Source organism: Helobdella robusta (assembly GCF_000326865.2).
Source record: "Helobdella robusta unplaced genomic scaffold HELROscaffold_22, whole genome shotgun sequence".
Classification (NCBI taxonomy): Eukaryota; Metazoa; Annelida; class Clitellata; order Rhynchobdellida; family Glossiphoniidae; genus Helobdella; species Helobdella robusta.
In genome coordinates this window covers 262,027-285,520 of record NW_008704170.1, presented here as the reverse complement: position 1 = coordinate 285,520, position 23,494 = coordinate 262,027, and the positions used below count along the sequence as shown (strand labels likewise).

The window sequence follows — 23,494 nt, the reverse complement described above, 5'->3', positions numbered from 1 at the left end:
GGGCGCGCACTCTCCAGAAACTTCACTCACTACCGACGAACCTCCATTGCACCGACCATCATCTGACACGCATCGATGGAATGAATTTGACCGGATACTAAAAAATAAATTGAAAAAAAATATTAATTCACTAAAATAAAAAACAAGCAATTGGAAAAAATAGGCAACTTATCTTTTTGAGATAACACTCAATCTTTGTTCAAATTCGAGTACTTTCAAAGGTACAATGAGACAAAAACAAATTTACCTTTAACATTATCTTCGATTTGTCATCGGAACGGTCATCATGAGACCACCATCTGAAACGTGCTGACGCCCACTACAGACCACCTCTCATCATTCTGTAGACAAGTTTTTATTAATTAGCGAAGTAGTAAATCAAGAAACAAAGGACCGAACGAATAAATGATTAACTGAATGATTGAACGATTTGTTGAATGAATAAATTAACTAATTAATTAATCAACCAATGATTTAATGAATGAATAGAATGAATCAATGAATAAATTAACTGAGAAATAATTTAAAAGATAGTGATAAAATGAATGCATGAATGAATGAGAAAAATAAAAAAAAGAAACTAAATCATACTTCAAAAACCGTCGTTTTTATCTTAGAATTATCATCGGAACGATCATCATGAGACCTCCATCTGAAACGTACTGATGCCCACCACAGCCCACCTCTCATCATTCTGTAGACATTTTTTTAATAGCGTATTAGTAAATCAAGGAACAAAGGAACGATCGAATAAATGATTAACTGAATGATTGAATAATTGGTTGAATGAATAAGTGAATGAATGAATTAATTAATAAATCAATGATTCAATTAATGAATAAAATGAATTAACAAATCAATTAATAGAAAAATAATTTAAAAGGTTGAGTGATAAAATGAACGAATGAGAAAAATAAAAAACGAAACTAAACCTTACTTCAAAAATCGTCGTTACTTTACTTTCCATTGCACCGACCACCACCATCTGGTCGGCATACAAAATACCATCCGAACTTCAGAGTGTCAGTCGAACAGCCAACGAGCTGATTCTTCCTACACCACCATCATCATATGTAAATCATCATGAGACCACCATCTAAAACGTGCTGACTCCCACCACTGCCCACCTCTCATCATTCTGTAAACAAAATTTTTTTATTTGCGTAGTAGTAAATGAATGTTAGAATCTTAGAAGCAAAAAAAATTAAATTATAAAATGAAAATAATGTCAAATAAATAAAATTTTAAAATAATAAAGTAAGTAAAATGTAAAAAAAACTTACCGTCGTCTATTCGACAAAGGCAGAATGTTGAATGCGGTCCTCCAAAACTGGTGCCAGTCCTCCTCGAGATTGTTGTTGAAACACAGCCCGCGTTGACGGAGAAAGATAAAGAGTAGATTCTCATCAGAAAGCTTAGCGGTGCCTGCATCTCAAATTGCTTAATAAAAATAATCCTATCTACCTATTCAATTACCTTAACTAATCTATATTAAATTGTTAATGGTACGATAGTCGAAAGTCCCCCTTCATTCTTCCTCTTTGCACAGAGGTTCACCGACAGCCAGGGCACCGGATAGAAAACCATTGCCGTGCGGATAGTAGACTATTGCCGTGCGGATAGTAAACCATTTGCCGTCCGGAAGCCGTGCGGGTAGTAGACTATGGCCGTGCCGCATGGTAAATCATTACCGTGCAGATAGTAAACCATTGCCGTCCGGATAGTAAACCATTGCCGGTAAACCACTGGCCACCAAGGCTTACCTCTGACAACAGACTTCGAAATTCAGAGTCTATCGGCTATCGTACCCTCAACTTACCTATTCATTACAATTAAGCACTAGCTTACCTAAAATTACAAAAAAACTCAAGAGCCCAATTCATTTGCCAATCGGCACCCACCCCACCACCTACGTAATGCCTTGGGCTCCAACTTAGTAATAATAATATAAAACTTAAACCCTAAATCTATTAATGAGTGTGTTACAACGTAGCCTTAAATTACCTATTCATTACATTATGGCCCTAGCTTACCTAAAATTACAAAACTCAGAGCNNCAATTCATTGGCTTTCGGCACCCACCCCACCACCTACGTAATGCCTTGGGCTCCAACCTAATAATAATAATGTAAAACTTAATAACTAACTTACCTCTCGATACACTTACAGCGTTTATTTAATTTAAATTACAAGATTGTTCCTAGAATTAAATTATTGCTTTTAACTACCTATGAAATTAAATTACTCTCAACCTTAGCAATAATAAATTAGAATGTGTAATGAAAATAAAATAACGCTCAAATACTAATATGTGTTTATATATGTATTTGTGTGTGTGTATATAATACGCTGATGCATGTAATGTGGGTGCGAGAAAAAGTAGAAGAGATAAACTTACGCTGCCTACCTATTCAACTACATTAGTGTTGGATGCTTCCTATCTATCCTACTTACAATTAAAATTATGCCTATCTAGCCTACCTATATAGCTACTTAATGTAATTGTGTGTATGTGCGTGTGCGTGTGAGCATTCTTACATAATGTTAAATTACAGAGAAATACAGAGAAAAAAGAATAAAACGTATCCCAGCCAGGCGTATCTTTGCCACTGAATGAACGAACGTAGCCTGACATCTTCCACGATGAATTCTTGAATAAAATGAATGAAATGGAGAAATCTTATTTGACTAATTTAAATGAAAATAGAAAAACGAGCCGCGGTGAAACCCGCCGGAAAAGCCAGCCAACTGGCAAAAAAAGAACCGCAAAGAAACCGTAAAACGTACCCCAGCAGGGCGTGCATTCTTTGCCACCGAATGAACGAACGTAGCGTGACATCGCAACCATTCTGATCGTCCACGATGAACTCCTCTGGAAGCTTCAACCTGGCTAAATAAACCTGAAGAACCTAAATGAATTGAAAAATCTTATTTATTCAATTTAAATGAAAATAACCGCAAAGAAACCGACCGGTCGGCAAAGAAAAGAGAAAAGAAGAGCAAAAAAAGGTATATATATAGAATTTATGCTCTATATAACTCTATATAACTCTATATAACTCTATATAACTCTATATAACTCTATATAACTCTATATAACTCTATATAACTCTATATAACTCTATATAACTCTATATAACTCTATATAACTCTATATAACTCTATATAACTCTATATAACTCTATATAACTCTATATAACTCTATATAACTCTATATAACTCTATATAACTCTATATAACTCTATATAACTCTATATAACTCTATATAACTCTATATAACTCTATATAACTCTATATAACTCTATATAACTCTATATAACTCTATATAACTCTATATAACTCTATATAACTCTATATAACTCTATATAACTCTATATAACTCTATATAACTCTATATAACTCTATATAACTCTATATAACTCTATATAACTCTATATAACTCTATATAACTCTATATAACTCTATATAACTCTATATAACTCTATATAACTCTATATAACTCTATATAACTCTATATAACTCTATATAACTCTATATAACTCTATATAACTCTATATAACTCTATATAACTCTATATAACTCTATATAACTCTATATAACTCTATATAACTCTATATAACTCTATATAACTCTATATAACTCTATATAACTCTATATAACCATGCATAATAATACATTCAATCAATAAAAATCCCACTAAAACCAGGAACCACCGCATACCTGCTGAATGTATGATGTGAAACAAAACAAAAAAAAACACAAAACAAAAATCACACCACCAAGTAGAGTAAAAGAATAACCTACCTATGTAACTAAATTATCTTATGCCCTAGCCTACCTATATAATAAATTAATTTTTACCTCACCTACCTATGCTTCATTAACTTAACTCAAGACTCATGAAGAAAGAGAAAAAGGAGTAAAACACAACATAAAACACTACCACACAAACAAACATGATGTATGTATGTATGAGCAACCGTTAAAGAACCCACCTAAAATTAAAAAAATACCACCTACAAACATGCAAACTCTATATAACTCTATATAACACTATATAACTCTATATAACTCTATATAACTCTATATAACTCTATATAACTCTATATAACTCTATATAACTCTATATAATAAAATAAATAAAAATAAAAAAATTTTAAAAATAAAATAAATGAGATCAGACAGACTGCTTCAAGCGAGGCAGAATGCTGATCTGATTTTCATGTTGTCTCAGCTCCTCTATTTATACTCGTTTCAACTATACATTCTCATCATTTCAATCATTCGCATCAGTAAAAAACTTGTTTAATGTATATACTGCACTATTATACAGTCTTAACCACAATGCTAACCGTACTAAATTGAAGTCATCGAACGAACGCCTTCGAAACTTTCTGGTTGGCTGGTTGAATCTGCTATATTGCTTTTCATATAAACATAATTTAATGTAATATAATTTAATTTTTTGTATACATGGATTCCAGTCACTTTATGTATATATAATAAAAATTCATTATAAAAGCAACAGTAATCAGTGCTATATATGTAAGCGCGCAGTTCAAATTTTTCGGGAAGAATTCAAAATTGTTGGAGACCACACCTTGCTTAACATCCAATTCCAAACCGAACTAGGCCAAGCTAAGCCAATATGCATAGATTTAAAAGCGCTTTTATGTTAATATTTTGCTCGCTATATTTATATACTTTATAAATTCATTATAAAAAACAACAGTAGACATTACTATATATGTACGCACGCAGTTCAAATTTTTCGGGGGGAATTCAAAATAGTTTGAGACCACGCCTTGCTTAACATCCGATTCAAAGCCGAGCCAAGCCAAGCTGAGCCAATATGCATAGACTTATAAGCGCTTTTATGTTAATATTTTGCTCGCTATATTTATATATTTTATAAATTCATTATAAAAAACAACAGTAGCCATTACTATATATGTACGCACGCAGTTCAAATTTTTCGGGAAGAATTCAAAATAGTTTGAGACCACACCTTGCTTAACATCCGATTCTAAGCCGAGCCAAGCCAATATGCATAAGCGCTTTTATGTTAAAATTTTGCTCGCTTTTTAAACGAATATCCTAATATAACAAATTCTCCATCCTATTTTAATTTTCTTTGATGCTTTTTAATCAGTCAGGTTACAAAAATCATTATCGATATCACAATGAAATCAATTTAAAATTTTTTTTTAATTATCGATAAAATTTTTAAATTGTTGATGAAAATAACTAGTATATATAGTGTAGTAAAACGTTTAATTCACAAGAGAGAATTCACAATAATTTGAGACTACACCATAACACAATTGTACAATTTGAATGTGTAAATACAACATTATAAATGTATTATAACTACATGTATATATCTATCTATTTCTTTATTTAGTTCTGCCTGTGTATGATATTTTGTCAAATTTATTTGATAGGAATTGAATATAACCTTCATACCGGCTGATTAACTACCATGCAGTAAAATAACTACTGTTGACACCATTTCCTCCAACGATTTCGCAACGAATTGCCCATACCATATAATTAGAAGAAACTCTTTCAATCAATGTTTAAATTTTTATATTGTTATTTATTCTTTCGTTTTTGTTTCTGTACTAATTTTCGTGTCAGATACAATAATTTAGTTTTTAAGTAAATTTTCATTTTCGTAGCTATACACAAACATGCCTACCTGTTGCATTTAAAAATTGCATTAATAATAAATAGAAATGAGAAAATTTCTGATGCATCTTTTTACAGGTTTATTTTCAAATTAACTTCACATTAAAATAAATGTAACAATATCCATATTGAATAGAACTATTTTGTTTTACAATTACATATATTTTATTTTATAGACTATTATAATTTATAATGCTATCATGGATTACCATTTTATTATTAAAAGCAATACTTAAGAAATGCACAAGTTTCTGTAACAGTTTATAAAATTTCAGATTTCCTCAAAATGTAAAAATGCAAAACGATTGGATTAAGTGCATTAGACAGGAAATAAATGATTTCAAATGGCTTCCATCAAAAAATGCAAGAATATGTAGTGACCATTTCTGTAATAAAGATTATAAGGGTTATGATGGAGAAAGAAAGGTAATGCTGAAGAAAGCATTCCCATGTTTTCAAGTTAGTTATATTTATATGTCATCAGTTACACAATGAAGCAATTCACATCATCATTGTACATTGCAACATTCTTATCTATACAAAAAATATAAAATGCATTCAACAATATTCCATGTATTTTATTAAAACTTAGAAAGGGCATAATGACATTGTGAATAATAAACCCTGCTTAGGACTGGGATCATCATCATCATACCAATCACCATTACAAGTAGAGTCAATTTTATATTAATGCTTAACAAGTTAACTAAATTGGCATAATCATGTTTTTATATGAAATACACATCAAGTATTTAATGTAACAAATAAATTAACAGAAAAATTTCTGGAAAAGTTTAAAAAAATTAGAACATATGACTCTGATCAAAAATCATTCGCGTTGACACTGCATTTGTATGGGCATAAGGCATATGATTATCTTTGGACAAATGGCTTACATCTTCCTCACGCTAGGACATTAAGAAAGTAATCTTGTCATACCTGTTCAATAATTTTAATAAGATTGTTTTAAATAACTATTCTCAATGTCATTTTATTAACACTACATTAAAAGGTGGCTACAAAACATTGACGTTATGCCTGGGGTGATTTCTACAAACCTTATTGACTAATGGTAATGGGGATCCTCTGGAACTGTAGGATCATGACATTCAATCTAGTCATGGATAGAGAAATCAATCCTTGATATATTTGATAACAAACATTTATTATAATATAAGAATGAAAAAAAGATGTAGGTGTAAGGCAAAATCTTACTAGAACTATTATTTTTAACAATTTATGATTTATTTTTTTATTTATGACTTTATCCATTTTCAATGATACCGATATTTTTAATTATTCTTATCCAAATTATACTCATGCCTATATAAATTAATTTGATTGTGGCTATTTCTATGCTTAATTATTTTATTTACTTGCCATAGGTATGTACAGCATTTAATAAATTAATGATAATAATTAATTAATCAATTTTCGTTTTGCGTCCAGAGACCCGGTTTCCCGAGGTATTAATAATTAATAACACAACATTCTAAGTGCATAAAATATAATAAATTAAAAGTACAATTTTTACAAACCTCATTGGTTATGGTGATGGGGATTCTTTAAAACTGAATGATCATGATCTAACAAGTCATGGATTGATGAATCACTGGAATCACACATTATCTTTAATAAATTTAATAACAACATGTACTACAATTTAAGAATAAGGAATATTTTGTAAAACATTAAATGAAAAAAAAATTTAGTTTGAATCACTCATAAAGTCATAATTAATAAATTTTAATTAAATTGCAAGTTAGCTTGGGGAGTTTGAAGCTTGAATTGAACAAATTACAAAATTGTTTATTTTATAAAATTGATTAATAAGTTGTTTAATATATTTATTTAATTTAGTATATTTTTTATTCCCAGACCTAAGCATTGTAAATAAAAATTTTAAAACCAATCAAGCAATAGAATTTAGGATCTTAGGAACAAGTGCTGTTAGTGGTTAACTGTAGTGGTTGGCAGTTTCTAGTAGTCTAGTTTCTAGTTAATGTTCGTTAGTGTTATTTCAATTAGTAATTAGAATCAGTAGAGTTTAGTTTTAGCTTAATTATTAGATTTTAGTAATTTAATTACTAATTAGTCGTCGTTTAGTGTTGTTACAGTTAACGAGTTTAAGTGTCGTTGGTGGTTCACAAAAATTTTTTTTTATTTAAAATGCAAAAAGATACTTAACCGTCATACAGCAACATCTATCCTAAAACAGCATCTAGTATCACCTTTTAAAACATTTTGAAATTTTAAATAAAAGCAATATTCCGAAATTAGTAAATATACGATCGTAACTTTTGACTTGGGCGATAAAAAATCACCCTCCAATTTTCCTCCGAAAGTAAGCTCCTTGTTCGACCGTCAAAAATGAGCGAAGGCCGTTATATTTATTCTAATTATATGGGTTTAAATAAGTATTTTCATTATATGTGATGCCAAATACGTGTTACTTTATTTTGTTTCTAAATTTTTTCAAATAAGAGTTTTTTTATCTATGGAACCACACAACTATGCTGAGCGGAATTAGGCAGTTGATACGAAGTTCTGTTTTAAACGTTGCCTGCCGTAAAAAGGTATTTTAAATTATGTTTTAACTAATTAGTCGAAATAGTGTTTCTTTTATTTTGGAAAAAAATTATTACTATCAATTAGTTACATTTTTTTTTATTGTTTTGAAGTTCCCTTGCGACAAAACGCGAATCCTCACATTAAGGAAGATGAGCCACCATGATGAAGTTCAGAGAGCCATGGGGGCCACCGTGCCGACGAGTGAGGAACCCCCCAAACCAACCATTTTCAGCAAAATTATTGACAAAACCATTCCTGCTAAGCTCATCTACGAGGATGAACATGTAATTTTATTTATTTTTATAAAATAAATAAATAAATAATAAATATTAATTAGTAGGTTGCACAAATATTTAATTAATTATTTTTATTGTTTGCATTTGAAAAATTCGTTTTTTTTATTGATTATATTTTCAATTTTAGTTTTGTTTTCTGAGTTAGCTTACTTACTTAACTTATTGTAATTGTTCCAACTAAAAAAATTGTTTGGTCATAGTATTCCATTCAAAGCAGATGCCTGCTATGTTATGTTATGTATGTGCATGTAATATTATTGTTATATTGTCAATAATTACAACATATTATGGAAAAATCTAGAAATAAAATGTTTCTTGGTTGAATTCTTCAATTGTTTACTTGTTAATTTGTTAGAAATCTTTTATTTTACTTGATTTGTTGTGTGTCATAGCTGGCTTAACAGTTAGCATGTCGTATAAATATAATATTTTAGTCATCAACTACTGTTTCCTTTAAACGTTGAATTTATTTTAAACTTTAATTAACAAAAACATGTAACTCCAGTGTGTAGCTTTTCATGATGCCAACCCCCAAGCTCCGGTGCACTTCCTGTTAGTCCCGAGGAAAATAATCACTGGTCTGTCTGCTGTCAAAGATGAGGATAAAATGGTCAGAATGTATAAATTTTCCATTCATTCACCTGATTATCTTTTAGAATTTCTATTTTTCAATTCTTATAGCTAACAAACACTCTTATAGTTTTTAAAATAATTTTCTTAGCTCCTCGGTCACATGATGACTGTAGTGGACAAGGTGGCCAGAGAACAACGCTTGGACAGTGGATACAGAGTTGGTCAGTTGAAAATTTGTTACATTTTAATTTCTTTCCAACAGGTAATTTATTATTTTTTTATAATTTATTGCATCATTAATTTTTTTTTTACAGTTCGGTATCTAATGTTATCTTTCTTCAGTTTTCGTCATACTCTTACCTTTTAAATTTCTTCTCATTAAACTGTTGACCTTAGTATGCAATTTTATAAAGATGAAGTAATTTCAATATATTGCAACAATGGCTAGAAGAAGCTGTTGTGATGAATATTCAATACATTATTCCCACTTTTATAGAACTTACCTTTTGAAACCACCCAAGCTTCACTACAATTCTTGTTGACTCATCCTGAAACCATTCTAATCTTGCATAGTTATAAAAGTTATAACAATAGAATGGCTTATATCTGTTAACAATTTTGTCAACAATTTTATGCAGAGCATGGAAACAACCACTATATCAATAATACTAATTACTAATACTAATCAGTAATTAACACTAATTAATAAGTAGTAAATATTATAATTCATATATATTATTTTTACTTTTGGCAGTTATAAACAACGGACCACAAGGTTGTCAATCCGTGTACCATCTTCACTTACACGTTTTGGGAGGTCGTCAGTTAGGCTGGCCCCCGTGTTAATCCAATCCCCATCTAATTTGATGCGTGCATCCATTTGAATCAATGGATACCAACTAATCTATATCTAACTGATCTATACCATCAATCTTTACGAAGCTGTTGACTCACCCCCTTTTGATTAATTGTATTTTAATTAATGGAGATAATTGTTATAAATACGCAGTTCTTTATATTTCTTTCACATTTGTTTGTCTTTTTTTGGTCTCGTGATAAAATTTTTTTTATCTTTAACCAAATTTTTTGTTTTGAAAATTAGTCGGAAATTTCTGTTTTTTGAAAAATAGATAAATGAAAAACGTCTTATTTACTAATATGATCAAAAAGGTAAAATAATAAAAGGATAAATCAGATAAATATAGGTAAGTTATGGGTATTGCCAAATAAAGACTGAATAGCTAATGTAATTTGTAGTTGTAGTTGGTAACGTCTCTGATTGAAAAGTTTAACTTTCATCGACAGTTTTTCCCATTACGAATGAACAACGGCCTGACAATTTTAATATTGAATATTTTATTTATTAAATATTTTTTCAAGAAAAAAAAATTAAGTAAAAAAATCTGTAATCGGTGAATGAGCAAATGCACTATAATCTTTAAAAGCTACCGATGTATCGAGGGTTGTTTGTATATACTATTGTTACTATTTATTCGTTTATTTATTTATTAATTCATCATTTTACTAAGCAATATGTGAAACATGTTAATATCTATTCCTCACGATTCGTATACACGCACCAAACAACATCCATGATATGGACAGACATTGGGTTATATATACTTCATATTCACATACCCTTTTGTGTTAGGAATTATGTTACATGAATGTTATACGCTATGCAACATGCCAAAAGATATATCCAAGCTAAGCAACTAGTATATGCGTGTATATATTTATGTTTGCATATATGTATGTACGCAACTAGTATATGTATTTATGTTTGCATATATGTATGTACGAACGGCTCGACGAAGTTTATGTTCTTGTTCAACACTAAAAACAGTTCGATATGTATGTACCACGTTTGTATGTATACATACATGTTTGTATACATGTGTGTATCTGTGTATATATTTACGCGTAAGTTTGTATGTAAGTAGTTAATAAACTTATATATAATTAGTAAAATATTCATTTAATTGTATGGAATACAAGCGGGGATTGAGATAATGAAAGTAAAAATACATTAAAATTAAAAGAATACTTAAGTGAAATCTTTGTTGTTCGTTTTTAAAAAGTTATCCATAAATATATTAAGAAAAAAAAGTGAATAAAATTAGTTTTTAGTTTTTAAAAATATGAAAGCAAATTTTTTTTTTAATTCTAGCAATTACCTACGTATCACTTTTCGAATCTCACACGCACACGCGCACAATTCTCTGAAAAACTCACATATTACATCTGATGTTCAAATCTACCAGTCCACAATTAACATTAAACTAAGGTTCTTAACTTAAAAGCTAATTCGTTTGTTAAAAATATTTATATCACATGACTAGTGTGGACCAATAGGATTTTAATAATTAGCAAGCAAACACACGTACACACACACACACACACACACACACACAAGTACACACAGATACACGCACACAACAAACAAACGTATACAACCACGCAATGTTATATGTTTATAGGAATAATATATTTATATACAATGTTTACAATTCGCAAAATAATTCAATAATTCAAAATCTGAAGAAAAAAACGGCAGGTAATGTACGATTAGATTGATTGATTGGCTGATTGATTGATTGGCTGATTGATTGATTGGCTGATTGATTGATTGGCTGATTGATTGATTGGCTGATTGATTGATTGGCTGATTGACGGAGTGAATGATTGATAAATCGATAGACCTATTTATAGATTAACCAACAGAACAAATGACAGATTGAATGATTGAAAAAAACCAAACCAAATGGGATGAAAAAAAAACATTGCTAATTATTACAAAGCTGGCTATAAAAGTGAAATATAATAACAGAACGCTAAGGGTTCCGAAATCAACCAATCTGACCGGTGACGAAAATAAAAGGTTCCATACACATACAAACTTATGCCATTATTGAAACTTTTCTTGAAAACTTAAACCTTTTAGGAGTTATACATAATATAAATATATATATTTATATGTTGAGAGGAGACCATATTTTATACAGTATTGTAGAATTATATATATATAATTGAATAATTTAATCAATAAATACGTCAAAAATATCATAAAGAAAATGATAAAAATGAATCAAAATAATAACAATAGCGACGAAGCAACATCAAATAAACTATGAGGGTATGGCAAATTTATAAATCCTGTCACATGCAAACCCAATATACTTATTTGTATACCCACACACAAACATATGTAATACCCACTTGTGTATACATATACACGCACATCTGTGTACCTGTGTGCAGTACACACACACACTTATGTTGTACAAACAGACAAGCGTATAATTAGGTGAATAATTATATATATATATATATATATATATATATATATATATATATATATATATATATATATATAGATTTATTTAACTGAAAAAAAATCATTTGACAAAATCAAATTTAACATTCTGTAACATTCGCAAACAAATTTTCTATCAAAACTTAGTAAGTTGCTATAAAAAACAGAAGAAAAATTAAACAAAGTTAATGCTAACTTTATCATGTTAATACTATATCTCGCATTATGACGACGAACGATGATGATGACGACGACGATGACGACAATGATGGTGATGATAGACATTCACTCAGTTCATTACAAATTGTTGTCTTGTAATCATTTATTATCACTAATTGATAAATTGAAAAAGCATTAAAAAAAGCTATCTGAATGATGATGATATTGAATGATGATGATGATTTGATCGCCTCGTGCCTTACTTACAATGCTTTTTTGAATGAAAAAGAAAACGTAAACATCTTCCTAGCCAGCCAATAAGAATAAGCGTCGATTGAAAAAAGAAATGTGGTTGGTCGATTTGAGATGAACTACTTGTTAAGCGCCTGCTGACTGTCCAACCAGAGACGCAACTTCTCTTCTATAAGGATGGCTATTTTCGGACAATCGATCTAAAAATAAATAAATTTCCCATGAGTATATTATTGAAAAAAAATTAACAAATAAATTAATTAACACGTACAAAATAATTTAATCAAATAAATAATAATAAGAAAGTAAAAGCGAACAGAATTGATGAATCCATGCTGAACGAGTTCTTCGGCCAAAGAGTTTGGAGTTTCATCCTTGGTGAACTCGCACTGCAACTGCCTGTTCATCTGGTCGTCCATACGAAGTAGCAGGGTCAACTGCAGAGCCGACTTGTCATCCCGCTGGGCTATTTGACACGACTGTCGGATGACCAGACGTGTCTCGGACCCGGGTGGGACCGTCTCGTCTGGCTCCGTACCGTTGTCTGTTTCGGAAAATATTTCCGTCGTTTCTTTGGGGGTAGTCGAGGCGGGACGAGGAGTGAAGCCGAAGGCAGTGAGGGGGTAGACGCCATTTCTAAAGAGGAATGTGCAAGGTGTTGAAAGTATATTGGTATAAAAAATGTATTTAGTATTAGTTCATATGACTCGTGTCAATTTCGTTCAACTGCAAGTAAGGAGCTATGTAAATTCGTGACACTTGAAAAACATCTGCTAGTCAATGCAGATGTATTTGAGTGAGTTAAACGAAGAAATAATTCTAGAGATTACGAAGAAGAATGAACATTACCAAATTTAACTTCATGAGTGAATATTGTTATTAATATTCATATCGAATCATAAAAAGTTTTTGAGGAAAAAAAAATTTCGCACGTGTAAGTACAAGAACCTACCTTACATCTTCAATGAACTTTTCCAAGTCCATCATAGCTGATTGTGGAAAACTGATGAGAAGAAGAAGAAGTGAGTGTATGTACTGCGTTGCGTCGTATTGTAATTTCATGTGAGTATAAGACAAGATGAAAGGGAGAAGTAAAAAATGAATAAACGAATGGAGGAACATATGGATGAACAAACAAATGAATGAATCAATAAACAAATAAACAAACAAACAAATGAATGAATAAATTAATTAATTAATAAATAAAAAAATGAATGAGTGAATGGAAGAGAAAAGAAGAACCTGAGAGGCACGGATGGTTTGTTGTTTCTGGCAGGGATCTCAGCAACTATCTTCGAGGCTTCGAATGTTATCAAGGAAGATATGTCGTCAGAACTGCCTTCTGCTCACCATGGGGATAATGATAACAATTACAACAACAAAAATAATAATGATGATGATGACGATGATGATGACGGCTGAAAAAAACGAACTGGATGATTTGATGCAGACGTGGGCCGTTAATAACTTGAGGCTGTGAACCTCGAAGAGGATTGGATGGAAGAGGAGGTCGCGGGCTGTCGGGCGTCTGTTAGGATCCTGCTCCAAGCATTTCGATATGAAGTCCTGATTGGAGGATGATGGAGAAAAAAATGGGTGAAGCTGATTATGAAAAAAATGGTTTGAATTGATCAGAACAAATGGGTTAAAGTGATTAAAAAAACGGGCAAATGAACAAACAAACAAACAGACAGACGGACGGTAGAAAAACCTTTTGTTGAACATCTTCAATGGACTCAATGGCCTTGACAATGGCGTCGTCGGTCATCGAGTGTGTCGTCTCTCCGTTGCCCGACATGTCCAGGGCGGCCATCTGCATTCGTTCATTCATTTATTAATTCAGTCAGTCATTCAATCAATCAGCCACTCATACAACCAATCAGTCACTCATTTATTTAATCATTCTCTCATTCAGTCATTCATTTCATCGGCCACTCATTCAATAAATCAATCAATAATTTTTTCATTCAATCAATCAATCAATCATTCATTTATTCACTCTAAAGAGCCAGTCGCTATTTCCAATAAGTTAAAAAAAAAATGAAGGCGTAGATACAGATCAGAGTGTATATAGTAGTAGCACATAATAGCACTGCCAGGTTGCTTGGCTTACCTCAAGTGCACAGATGCCAAAACTGTATATGTCGACACTCGTGGTGACGTTGGCATTGTCTGGAATAGAATTATTACCACATTTATTTATTTACAATTTATTGATACAACAATTCGTAATCGTACAGAAAAAATTAATATTACTGATGTTAAAATTGTCTACTTATTGATTTTTACTCACCCAACAACAAACTCATTCACTCTACTCACTCACTGACCAACCTTATTACTTACCTAACCTGGCTACTCACTTCATCACCCACTCAATCTTCAATCATTACAGATCCTTCATTACAATTTTCTCTCCACTATATTTGAGATGCACCAGCAGCAAACCCATAGTGCACTAAAATACACGTAAAACAACGCATCACACACACATTTGTATATGACAAGTGAGGATCTCTTTGCAGTCGAACCCGGTCAACTGCAATAGCGTTGCCAGGTGCTTTAACGTTGTTACACCATTGCGTCGCCCTACCTATGTATACTACGTATTAGTTTATTGTCTTACTCACTTATTTTCTTAGCCAGTTACTTACTTTCTTAGCCACTAACTTACCCAATGCCTAACTGACCTTTGTACTCTGGGGCAGAATAATGTAGATGTTTCGGTTCTTCTTTGAATGTCTTAACGTGGTTGTAAATGGCGTCCGGGGCAACTAATAACCACACACGTGCAGATGAAAAAATGTTTTTTTAATAAAAATTTTCATAATTTTTTTATTTATTTCATATTATATTTACATTAAATTTAACAGAAGCAGTCATATAACGGTTAAAACTGACAATAATATCATAAAAATAAAGTGAAAAAAAACACTGAACACAGAACAAAACAACTACAAAATAATAATAACAATAACTACTACAACAACAGCATCATCAACAACAACAACAACAACAACCACAATAACAACAACAATAACAACAACCACAACAACAACAACAATAATAATAACAACAACAGTAACAACAGTATAAACAACAACAGACCAGATCCAATTTTAATGAGACCATTGTGTTGGATGAAGATTGTATCCGTCGTCAAGTTGCCGTGTATTATTGGAGGACTGCAGCTATGCAGGTAGCTAAATGCATGAATCATTACGATTGTTATTATTATTATTATTATTATTGTTGTTGTTGTTGTTATTATTGTTATTATTATTATCAGTAGCAGTTGTGGTGATGGTAGTAGTGGTGGTAGCAGTGTTAGTGGGAGTAGTAGTAATATTAGTAGTAGTAGAAGTAGTAGAAGTAGTAGTAGTAGTAGTAGTAGTAGTAGTAGCAGTAGTAGTAGTAATAGTAGTAGAAGTAGTTGTTGTAGTAGTAGTAGTAATAATAATAACAGTAGAAGTATGTAGAAGTAGTAGTAGTATTAGTAATAATAATAACAGCAGAAGTATGTAGAAGTAGTAGTAGAAGTAGTTAGCAGTATTAGTAGTTTTAATAGTAGAAGTAGTAGTAGTAGTAATGGTAGAAGTAGTAAGTGCTTATTATACATAACAGTAATAACAATGAATTCAAACTGGACATAAGGATGAAGATGACGAATCAAATTACGACGATTCAATTCGGTCTGTCTGGCATGAAGCAAGTGTCATCCAAGACACCATTAAGAATGATGAAAAATAAGAATAGGATAACAATCCTCTTTGAATAAAGATAAGATAAAACTTCATTGATAACGAGAATAACAGTCGGTTAGTACTAATAATAATGATGGTGATAATAATAATAATAGTTAGTATTAGATGACGTTGGAAACCTTAGGGCAGATAGTATCTGTGTGCACCATCTTTTCCAAGCCTGAATAGGAAAAATAATAATATACATGAATGATCAAGGGAAGGATCCAGAGAACTTTGAAGGTGAGGGCCGAAATTTTAAGTTTGCCAGTGGGGAGCCATAAGACTAGCAAAATTTGATGTAGTGTATCTAGACATAAGTTTTACTGACTTTTAATAACAATACTGTTTACAGGGAGAAGCCAAGCCCTCCCCCTTCCTCCTGGCTTCCCTATACTAAATTCGCCATTGGCACATATGCAAGCATACACACATAGACAAACACGCAAACATACATACACACGCACATACATACATACACACGCACATACATACATACATACACACATACATACATACATACATACATACATACATACACACGCACATATATACATACATACACAAGCACACACATACATACATACACACGCACATTGGTTCATACATACATACATACATACACTTCCATTATTCTCATCACGATAATTATTATTCCTGTCTACTGAAAGATGTCTGACCTTGAGAGTTCGATTACTTCTCTTGGTCTTCTTGAGGAACTGCCTCAGCGAACCTGACGACATGTACTCCGTGATAAAGATGACCTGAGTGTGAGCGAGTAGTAAATAAATGAGTAAATAAATGAGTAAACTTATGAATAAGTGACTGAATGTATGATAAATTGACTGAATGCATGAACGAATGCACGAGTGAATTAGTGAATGAGTTTGGAAATGAGTGATTGAACAAACGAACTGGTAAACCAGTTGAATGTCTTTCAAACAAGACATTCAACACGTAAAATTAGTTCATGCTTTCAAACAAGACACGTTTGCATAATAACTTCATTAACATCATTTAAGGAATGCAAATCTTACAGTGCTTATTAATGATAAATAGATGATAACAATGAGATTGGAATAACGTAATTAAGGACGTTGTATTAGAATGATAATTTTTCGTTGTCATATTTATCCACTCCTTTATGGATTCCTTCACTCACTCACACACACACACACGCTCATTCACTCACTCGCTCACTCACTCACTTGCTCACTCACTCACTCAATCGTTCATTCAGTCACTCATTTAATCATTTACTCATAAAGATTATGACCAAACGGAGCAACAATGTATTGATGATGATCAGCAATAGCAATGATGGTGCCATAAATAATAATCTAGACTGTGTGATGATGAAGAAGAGGTGTGGTGTGGTGTGCATGTATGTACGTATTAATGTGTGTGTACTAATGTATATATGTGCTTGCGTCTATGCGTGTAGAAACCGGCATGCAATACTATGTGTCCCTTTGTATATGATTTTGTATGTGTATGTGTGTGTGTGCGCGCGCGTATATGTGTAAATGCCTTTGTTTGTGTGAAGTTGTTTACAGAGAATGCAAGTAAACAAATGGTAGATCATATGAAAGAGGAGAAAGCAGATTAAAAAACTTGAGACACTCATTTAATATTATTGTGCAAAAACAGTGCAAGAGGCTGTGTCTGTCTGTCACTATTTATCTGTTATTATAGTGAGATTTTGTAAAATTTCCATAATTATTAAAATTATAATTATTATTATTGCTATTATTTTATTATTTTGTTATTAAAATTATATTATTATTAACGTTTTTATAACCGCTGCTTTTAATATATGCTATAATAATATTATTATTAATTTCAATACACTATGTAGGTCACAAAAATTTAATAAATAGCAATATAAATGAAAGGTAATAAATAAGTAAATAATAAATTTTTCAACATAAAAATAAATGCATGAAAGAGGGAAAGTTCAAAGTTCAACCCTGGGCCTATCTTTAGAGCTGTCTGTCCAGTACTTGTGAAACTTGGCAATGTTTGGATGTTCGAGTTCGATGAGGTTGTCAAACACTTGTCGAATCTTGTCCTAATTGGGGGAAAGTAAACTAGTATAATTAGTGAAATGATGTTATTTACCTTGCTAGTGGATGGTTCGGTTGGACCAGTGATGTGCTGTTTTTTTGTAAACAGTGTTTAGTTCAATTACTGATATGCCTATGTATGAATGGTGAATAATAATGAAAAAAAAAGATAACTAAGAAGATAATGTTTCACATAAATGTTGAAGTAATGTGGTCAAATAATTAAAAAACTATAATAAGTGATCCAAACCTTAATAAAACAAAGCATTATGTTATAAATACCAAATAAACTCTGTATAAATCAGCCAAAATAATGTTTAAAAGAAGTGAATGAATCAATGAAAAATTAAATAAAATGGTACATTTGATTGAAAGAGGATGTTAAAGATTGTAAACTGCATAATCAAACAAATTGTGCTACACTCAAATAAATAAATATCAATAGTAGGATCTATAATTTATTAAATAACTACACAAAAGGATACTGAAAACATCTGCATGGTCAACATCAGCTAAAGCATACACAAAAGCACAATTCAATCAATGTAGACACACCACTCCTTTCTCTCTCTTTCTTTCTCTCTCTCTCTCTCTCTTTCTTTTTCGCGTTCTTTCTCTCTCTTTACACACATTTTTGATTAGCTCTCAAATAAACATTCTTTTATTATAAAAAATTGTTAGTATAAATAACTAGTAGAAGAGATTCTATGTACAGGAATAAGTTATTAATTTAAATTGCAGCATGCAGATATCTCTGTTTGTGTGTGTGTGTTTTTTTAAATATCATTCAATCAGTCTGCAATTTATTTCATTAGGAGGAGGAGATGAAGAGATGCTGAAATTATTTAGATCCATACCTCTCACACCATATCTGTTTTTTCATGCACTTCCTCTCTCCTCTTCATCGTAATCTCTCCCTCTCTCTTACTCTTTTTCTCTCTTTCTCTCATGAAATTGATCAATATGCCTTTTCCTATTTCCACATCAAACACAGTAAAACATTCCCTGATTTTATAACAACAAAATAATGAAAAATAGAATTAACAAACACAAAATAATCTAAAATGATATATCAACCTGCTAGAAATATATAAATAACAGAAATACTAACGATGATGATAATGACGATAATAGTTAAAATAATATAAATTATTATTATTATTATTATTATTATTGATATTATTTGATTTTTAAACCAACCTGAATATCTTTAATCATGTCTGATGTCTAATTCGACAACCAAAAAATAAATATATTATGTTAATTATTTCCGTAGTCCCACAGCAAATGCAAGCAAAATGAAAATATTGTGTTAATTAATTCCGTAGTCCCGCAACAAATGACTACCAATGACAACAAAAATTAATTAAACACGACAAAAACCACTTATCAAAAATAGAAATAACCACAAAAATAACCACAACCATTGAAACAAACAACAATAACATTAATAATGTTATTCTTTACATAAAACTTTTCAAACCACACACGCACACACACACACACATCTACACACACACAATTTTAATCAAGCAGTTTGTAATGAATAGATGCAAAGAGGTTAAAACTAGTAGCAAGAAATAAATAAAAAGACAAAATGGACAATAAATGAAAACAAGGCAAAAAATAATAAATAATGATAAATAATAATGATAATAATAGAAATAACAGTTTTTAAAATATATAATGGTTAAGTTTAAAAAATTTAATTTGCATTTTTACGTTGTTGAATAAACAGATTCAAATTTTCATAATCTTGCTGGCGAAAAAAGACTCCAAAGTGCAAGAAGAACTTACACAAATAATAATGATATAATTATTTTAATAGCAATATTAATTAATAACCAAAAAAATGAAAAAGAAATAAACAACAGAAAAAAAAATGAATATTCATCCAACCAGTTGAACTTTGGAAGATTTCTTCTCAGATATTCTTACTTCATTCCAAACCACCTCGACACCTTCCTCTGTGTCCATGGCCAGAAATGCACAATCAATTCCGGGGACATTTCGCTGTTGCACCTTTTACAATGATCATTAAATATAATTTATTGAATATATAAGATTTAATATATGAAATTTATTAAATATTATTAATAAACATTTTATAATAAATAACATTTCAGTTCTTATTATTATCCTTATTTAATGAACATTCATGAAAAACATACCTTGGTTAATGTCTCTTCTAAATGTTATGTTAAATTTATTGAATACAATTAAAAAGTAAAAAAATTATTCTCAAATCATATTTTCATTCATTTAACACAGATTATGAATATTCAATCAATCTGTCAGTTTTATATGATTTACTATAAAAATGAAAGAGCCAAAATGTTGAAAGTTTTAATTTAATTTTAATCTGTTCTAATTAAAACATTTGCACAAACACAAAAACAAAGGTTGAACTTAAATTATAAAATGCTAACAACAGGTAAATATAATAAAATATAAATATAGAATGGTCACCAAAAATAGCAAAAAATGATTTTAATGAAATTTTTAGACTTCACAAGATAAGATTTAGAGACATTAGTGTTAGTCATTAGTAGCTTTCAGAAATGTTACTTACGATAGATTAACATTAAAGATTAAACATTAAATTTATCATTAGAGGTCAATGATTACTAATCATTGATTAGGTTAGAAATTATTAGGAGAAAAGAGTGATTGAAAATCAACCAAAAAATCTTCTTTGGATAATTAAATAATTTTATTTAATTTAATGTTGAGAGTTTAAAAAGAAGGAACAAATAAAAATTTGAATGAAACCTCTTCTCTCCTCTTCTGCCAGCGACCACAGGGACTCTCCTCCAGCACCTCGCTCTCCTCTTCGGACTCTTCTCCGGTTCCCTTCTTAGGTGGGGAGGCGACCTCGGCCTCCACATTTGAGACACTTTTCTCATTTTTGCTGGACGACATTCGTGAATGACGCGAATGGAATCTTTGTCGACAAATATGAAGCCAATATGCTGCAAACCATAAAAGAAAAGAAGCCGATGACAAAAATGTTTTTTTGTTAAAAATAAATTAGACGAAATTTGAAGTTTTTAGCGACATCTGTAATTTTATTGCAATTATTTTTTTAGAAAAATAATTTCATATGTGATTCAGTTTTTGTTTTTTAGCTATTATTATTGAGAAATCATGTTTGAATACATTTTAAAAACACTCTAAAACATTAATTTTGAACTGAAATAGCTTCAACCGAGCTCCGTAATACAAATAATTCTATAATGCATAGGACCAAATTTTTTCCATTATCAAATTATACACTTTATTGGAAACAAGAGTTTCTTGACGTTTTAAATTTATTCACACAAATTAATTCTTTATCCCTGAACGTTAAATTCAAGTACTACAGTCTAATCACCGACTTATTGCACAGTAATTATAGCTCAATTTCTAATACAAAATCGTGTTCTATGTCCCTCCATGTATATGCATAACAATCAATCAATCAATCAATCAATTAGCTTATAAAGCGCTATTTCCGCGATGTTCAACAGCGCTCCTCAATGAATTTTGAAAACAGATGGGTCTTGAGATCCGCTCTGAACTTCGCAAGTGATGGAGAAATAGTTAGAGAAGTAGGTAGAGAGTTCCAGAGAAAAGGACCAGAAAAAGCAAAAGCAGATTTGGCAAAAGAGTGTTTAACACGAGTTAAGAAAAAGCGAGAAGAAGAAGACGATCGTAAACCGGGGCGTTTAGGTTCAATTAATATATCTGATAAGTACTTAGGAAATAATTTAGATTGAGACTTATACATGAACGTGCAAATTTTAAAAATTATTCTATATTTTATAGATAGCCAGTGCAAGAGAACAAGATATGGAGATATATGAGAAAAGAAAGGGGCACGAGCAACTAGACGAGCAGCAGAGTTAAAAGCTTTACTTAAAGGATAGAGTATAGAGTCAGGAAGACCATAGTAGAGCGAGTTACAATAATCAATCCTAGATAAGACTAACGAAGTAACAAGAAGGAGAAGAGTAGGATCATCAAGAAAAGGCAAAAGTTTTTTTATTCTACGTATATGAAAGTAAGAGCTTCTAGCAACACTATTAATCTGAGAAGAGAGAGACATAGTAGAATCAAAGATAAAACCTAGACTACGAAACTTATGAGAGACATCAAGAGTTTTAGAATCAGGTAAGATAATAGGAGGAATAGTAATTGAGTGTTTAGATTTATTAAAACAAATTAATTCAAACTTAGAAGGATTAAGTTTAAGACACATAGAATCAGACCATGCGATAATCGAAGAAAGACATAGAGATAAATTATGAAGAACACTATTGAGATTAGATGGAGGAAAAGAAGTATAAATATAAGAATCATCAGCATATAGTTGACTAGAGAAAGAAAAGTTATTAATAATACGAGGTAGTTCAGAAGTATAGAGTATAAATAGAAGAGGGCCAAGGATAGAACCCTGAGGTACCCCGAAAGTAAGAGTAGAGGAGTTAGAAGTAGAATTATTGAGAACAACAGAAGAAAAACGATTACAGAGATAAGAAGAAAACCAAGATAGACAAGAATCAGTAATATTAAAAGAAAGATGCAGCAGTCTCAAGAGAATAGTATGGTCAACAGTATCAAAAGCTGAAGAAAAGTCAAGAGCAAGAAGAAGAGTAAGATTACTATTGTCACTAGAGAGAAGGATATCATTGTGTATTTTAAGTAAAGAAGTTTCAGTACTGTGAGCAGGTCTGAAACCAGATTGAGATACAGGTAGCAAAGAGTTAAAGTCTAAATAGGATGAGAGTTGATTAAAACAACTTTTTCTATTATTTTAGAGATGAAAGTAATATTAGTTACAGGTCT

The 23,494-nt window shown here is 30.9% G+C and overlaps 4 protein-coding genes across 4 annotated transcripts; 1 reads left to right on the top strand and 3 right to left on the bottom strand.

The window, feature by feature from the left end:
• Nucleotides 1-8,441: 8,441 nt before the first annotated feature.
• On the top strand, nt 8,442-9,977 carry HELRODRAFT_156892 (hypothetical protein; the record flags this gene model as incomplete). The annotated part of the gene is made up of 4 exons (XM_009018545.1): nt 8,442-8,546; nt 9,064-9,168; nt 9,280-9,352; nt 9,886-9,977. The coding sequence occupies 4 exons, from the start codon at nt 8,442-8,444 to the stop codon at nt 9,975-9,977; spliced, it is 375 nt and encodes a 124-aa protein (XP_009016793.1).
• A 1,620-nt stretch (nt 9,978-11,597) lies between these two features.
• On the bottom strand, nt 11,598-21,663 carry HELRODRAFT_185521 (hypothetical protein). The gene is given in 18 exon segments (XM_009018544.1): nt 11,598-11,743; nt 11,780-12,075; nt 12,151-12,492; nt 12,511-13,058; nt 13,176-13,494; nt 13,811-13,861; nt 14,101-14,200; nt 14,292-14,424; nt 14,570-14,671; nt 14,972-15,030; nt 15,549-15,632; nt 15,967-16,061; nt 16,742-16,782; nt 17,282-17,365; nt 18,571-18,672; nt 19,868-19,894; nt 20,567-20,689; nt 21,440-21,663. 15 exon segments carry the CDS (start codon nt 21,587-21,589, stop codon nt 12,978-12,980), a joined length of 1,551 nt encoding a protein of 516 aa, XP_009016792.1. The 5' UTR covers nt 21,590-21,663; the 3' UTR covers nt 11,598-11,743; nt 11,780-12,075; nt 12,151-12,492; nt 12,511-12,977.
• Nucleotides 21,664-22,169: 506 nt separating this feature from the next.
• HELRODRAFT_78133 (hypothetical protein) lies at nt 22,170-22,754 on the bottom strand (the record flags this gene model as incomplete). The annotated part of the gene is made up of 1 exon (XM_009018543.1): nt 22,170-22,754. One exon carries the CDS (start codon nt 22,752-22,754, stop codon nt 22,170-22,172), a length of 585 nt encoding a protein of 194 aa, XP_009016791.1.
• A 312-nt stretch (nt 22,755-23,066) lies between these two features.
• Nucleotides 23,067-23,327, bottom strand: HELRODRAFT_78121 (hypothetical protein; the record flags this gene model as incomplete). Its single annotated transcript, XM_009018542.1, has 1 exon — nt 23,067-23,327. A coding segment is annotated over one exon (261 nt), but the record flags the coding sequence as incomplete, so codon positions are not given.
• Between the last annotated feature and the right edge of the window lie 167 nt (nt 23,328-23,494).

Coding starts and splice junctions, on each gene's coding strand:
- HELRODRAFT_185521 (XM_009018544.1), bottom strand. CDS start 21,589: ATGTCGTCCAGCAAAAATGAGAAAAGTGTCTCAAATGTGGAGGCCGAG. Junction 15,633..15,966: donor TCTCATTAAAATTGGATCTG/GTCTGTTGTTGT, acceptor TGTGGTTATTAG/TTGCCCCGGACGCCATTTAC. Junction 15,031..15,548: donor TTCTGCCCCAGAGTACAAAG/GTCAGTTAGGCA, acceptor ATTCTATTCCAG/ACAATGCCAACGTCACCACG.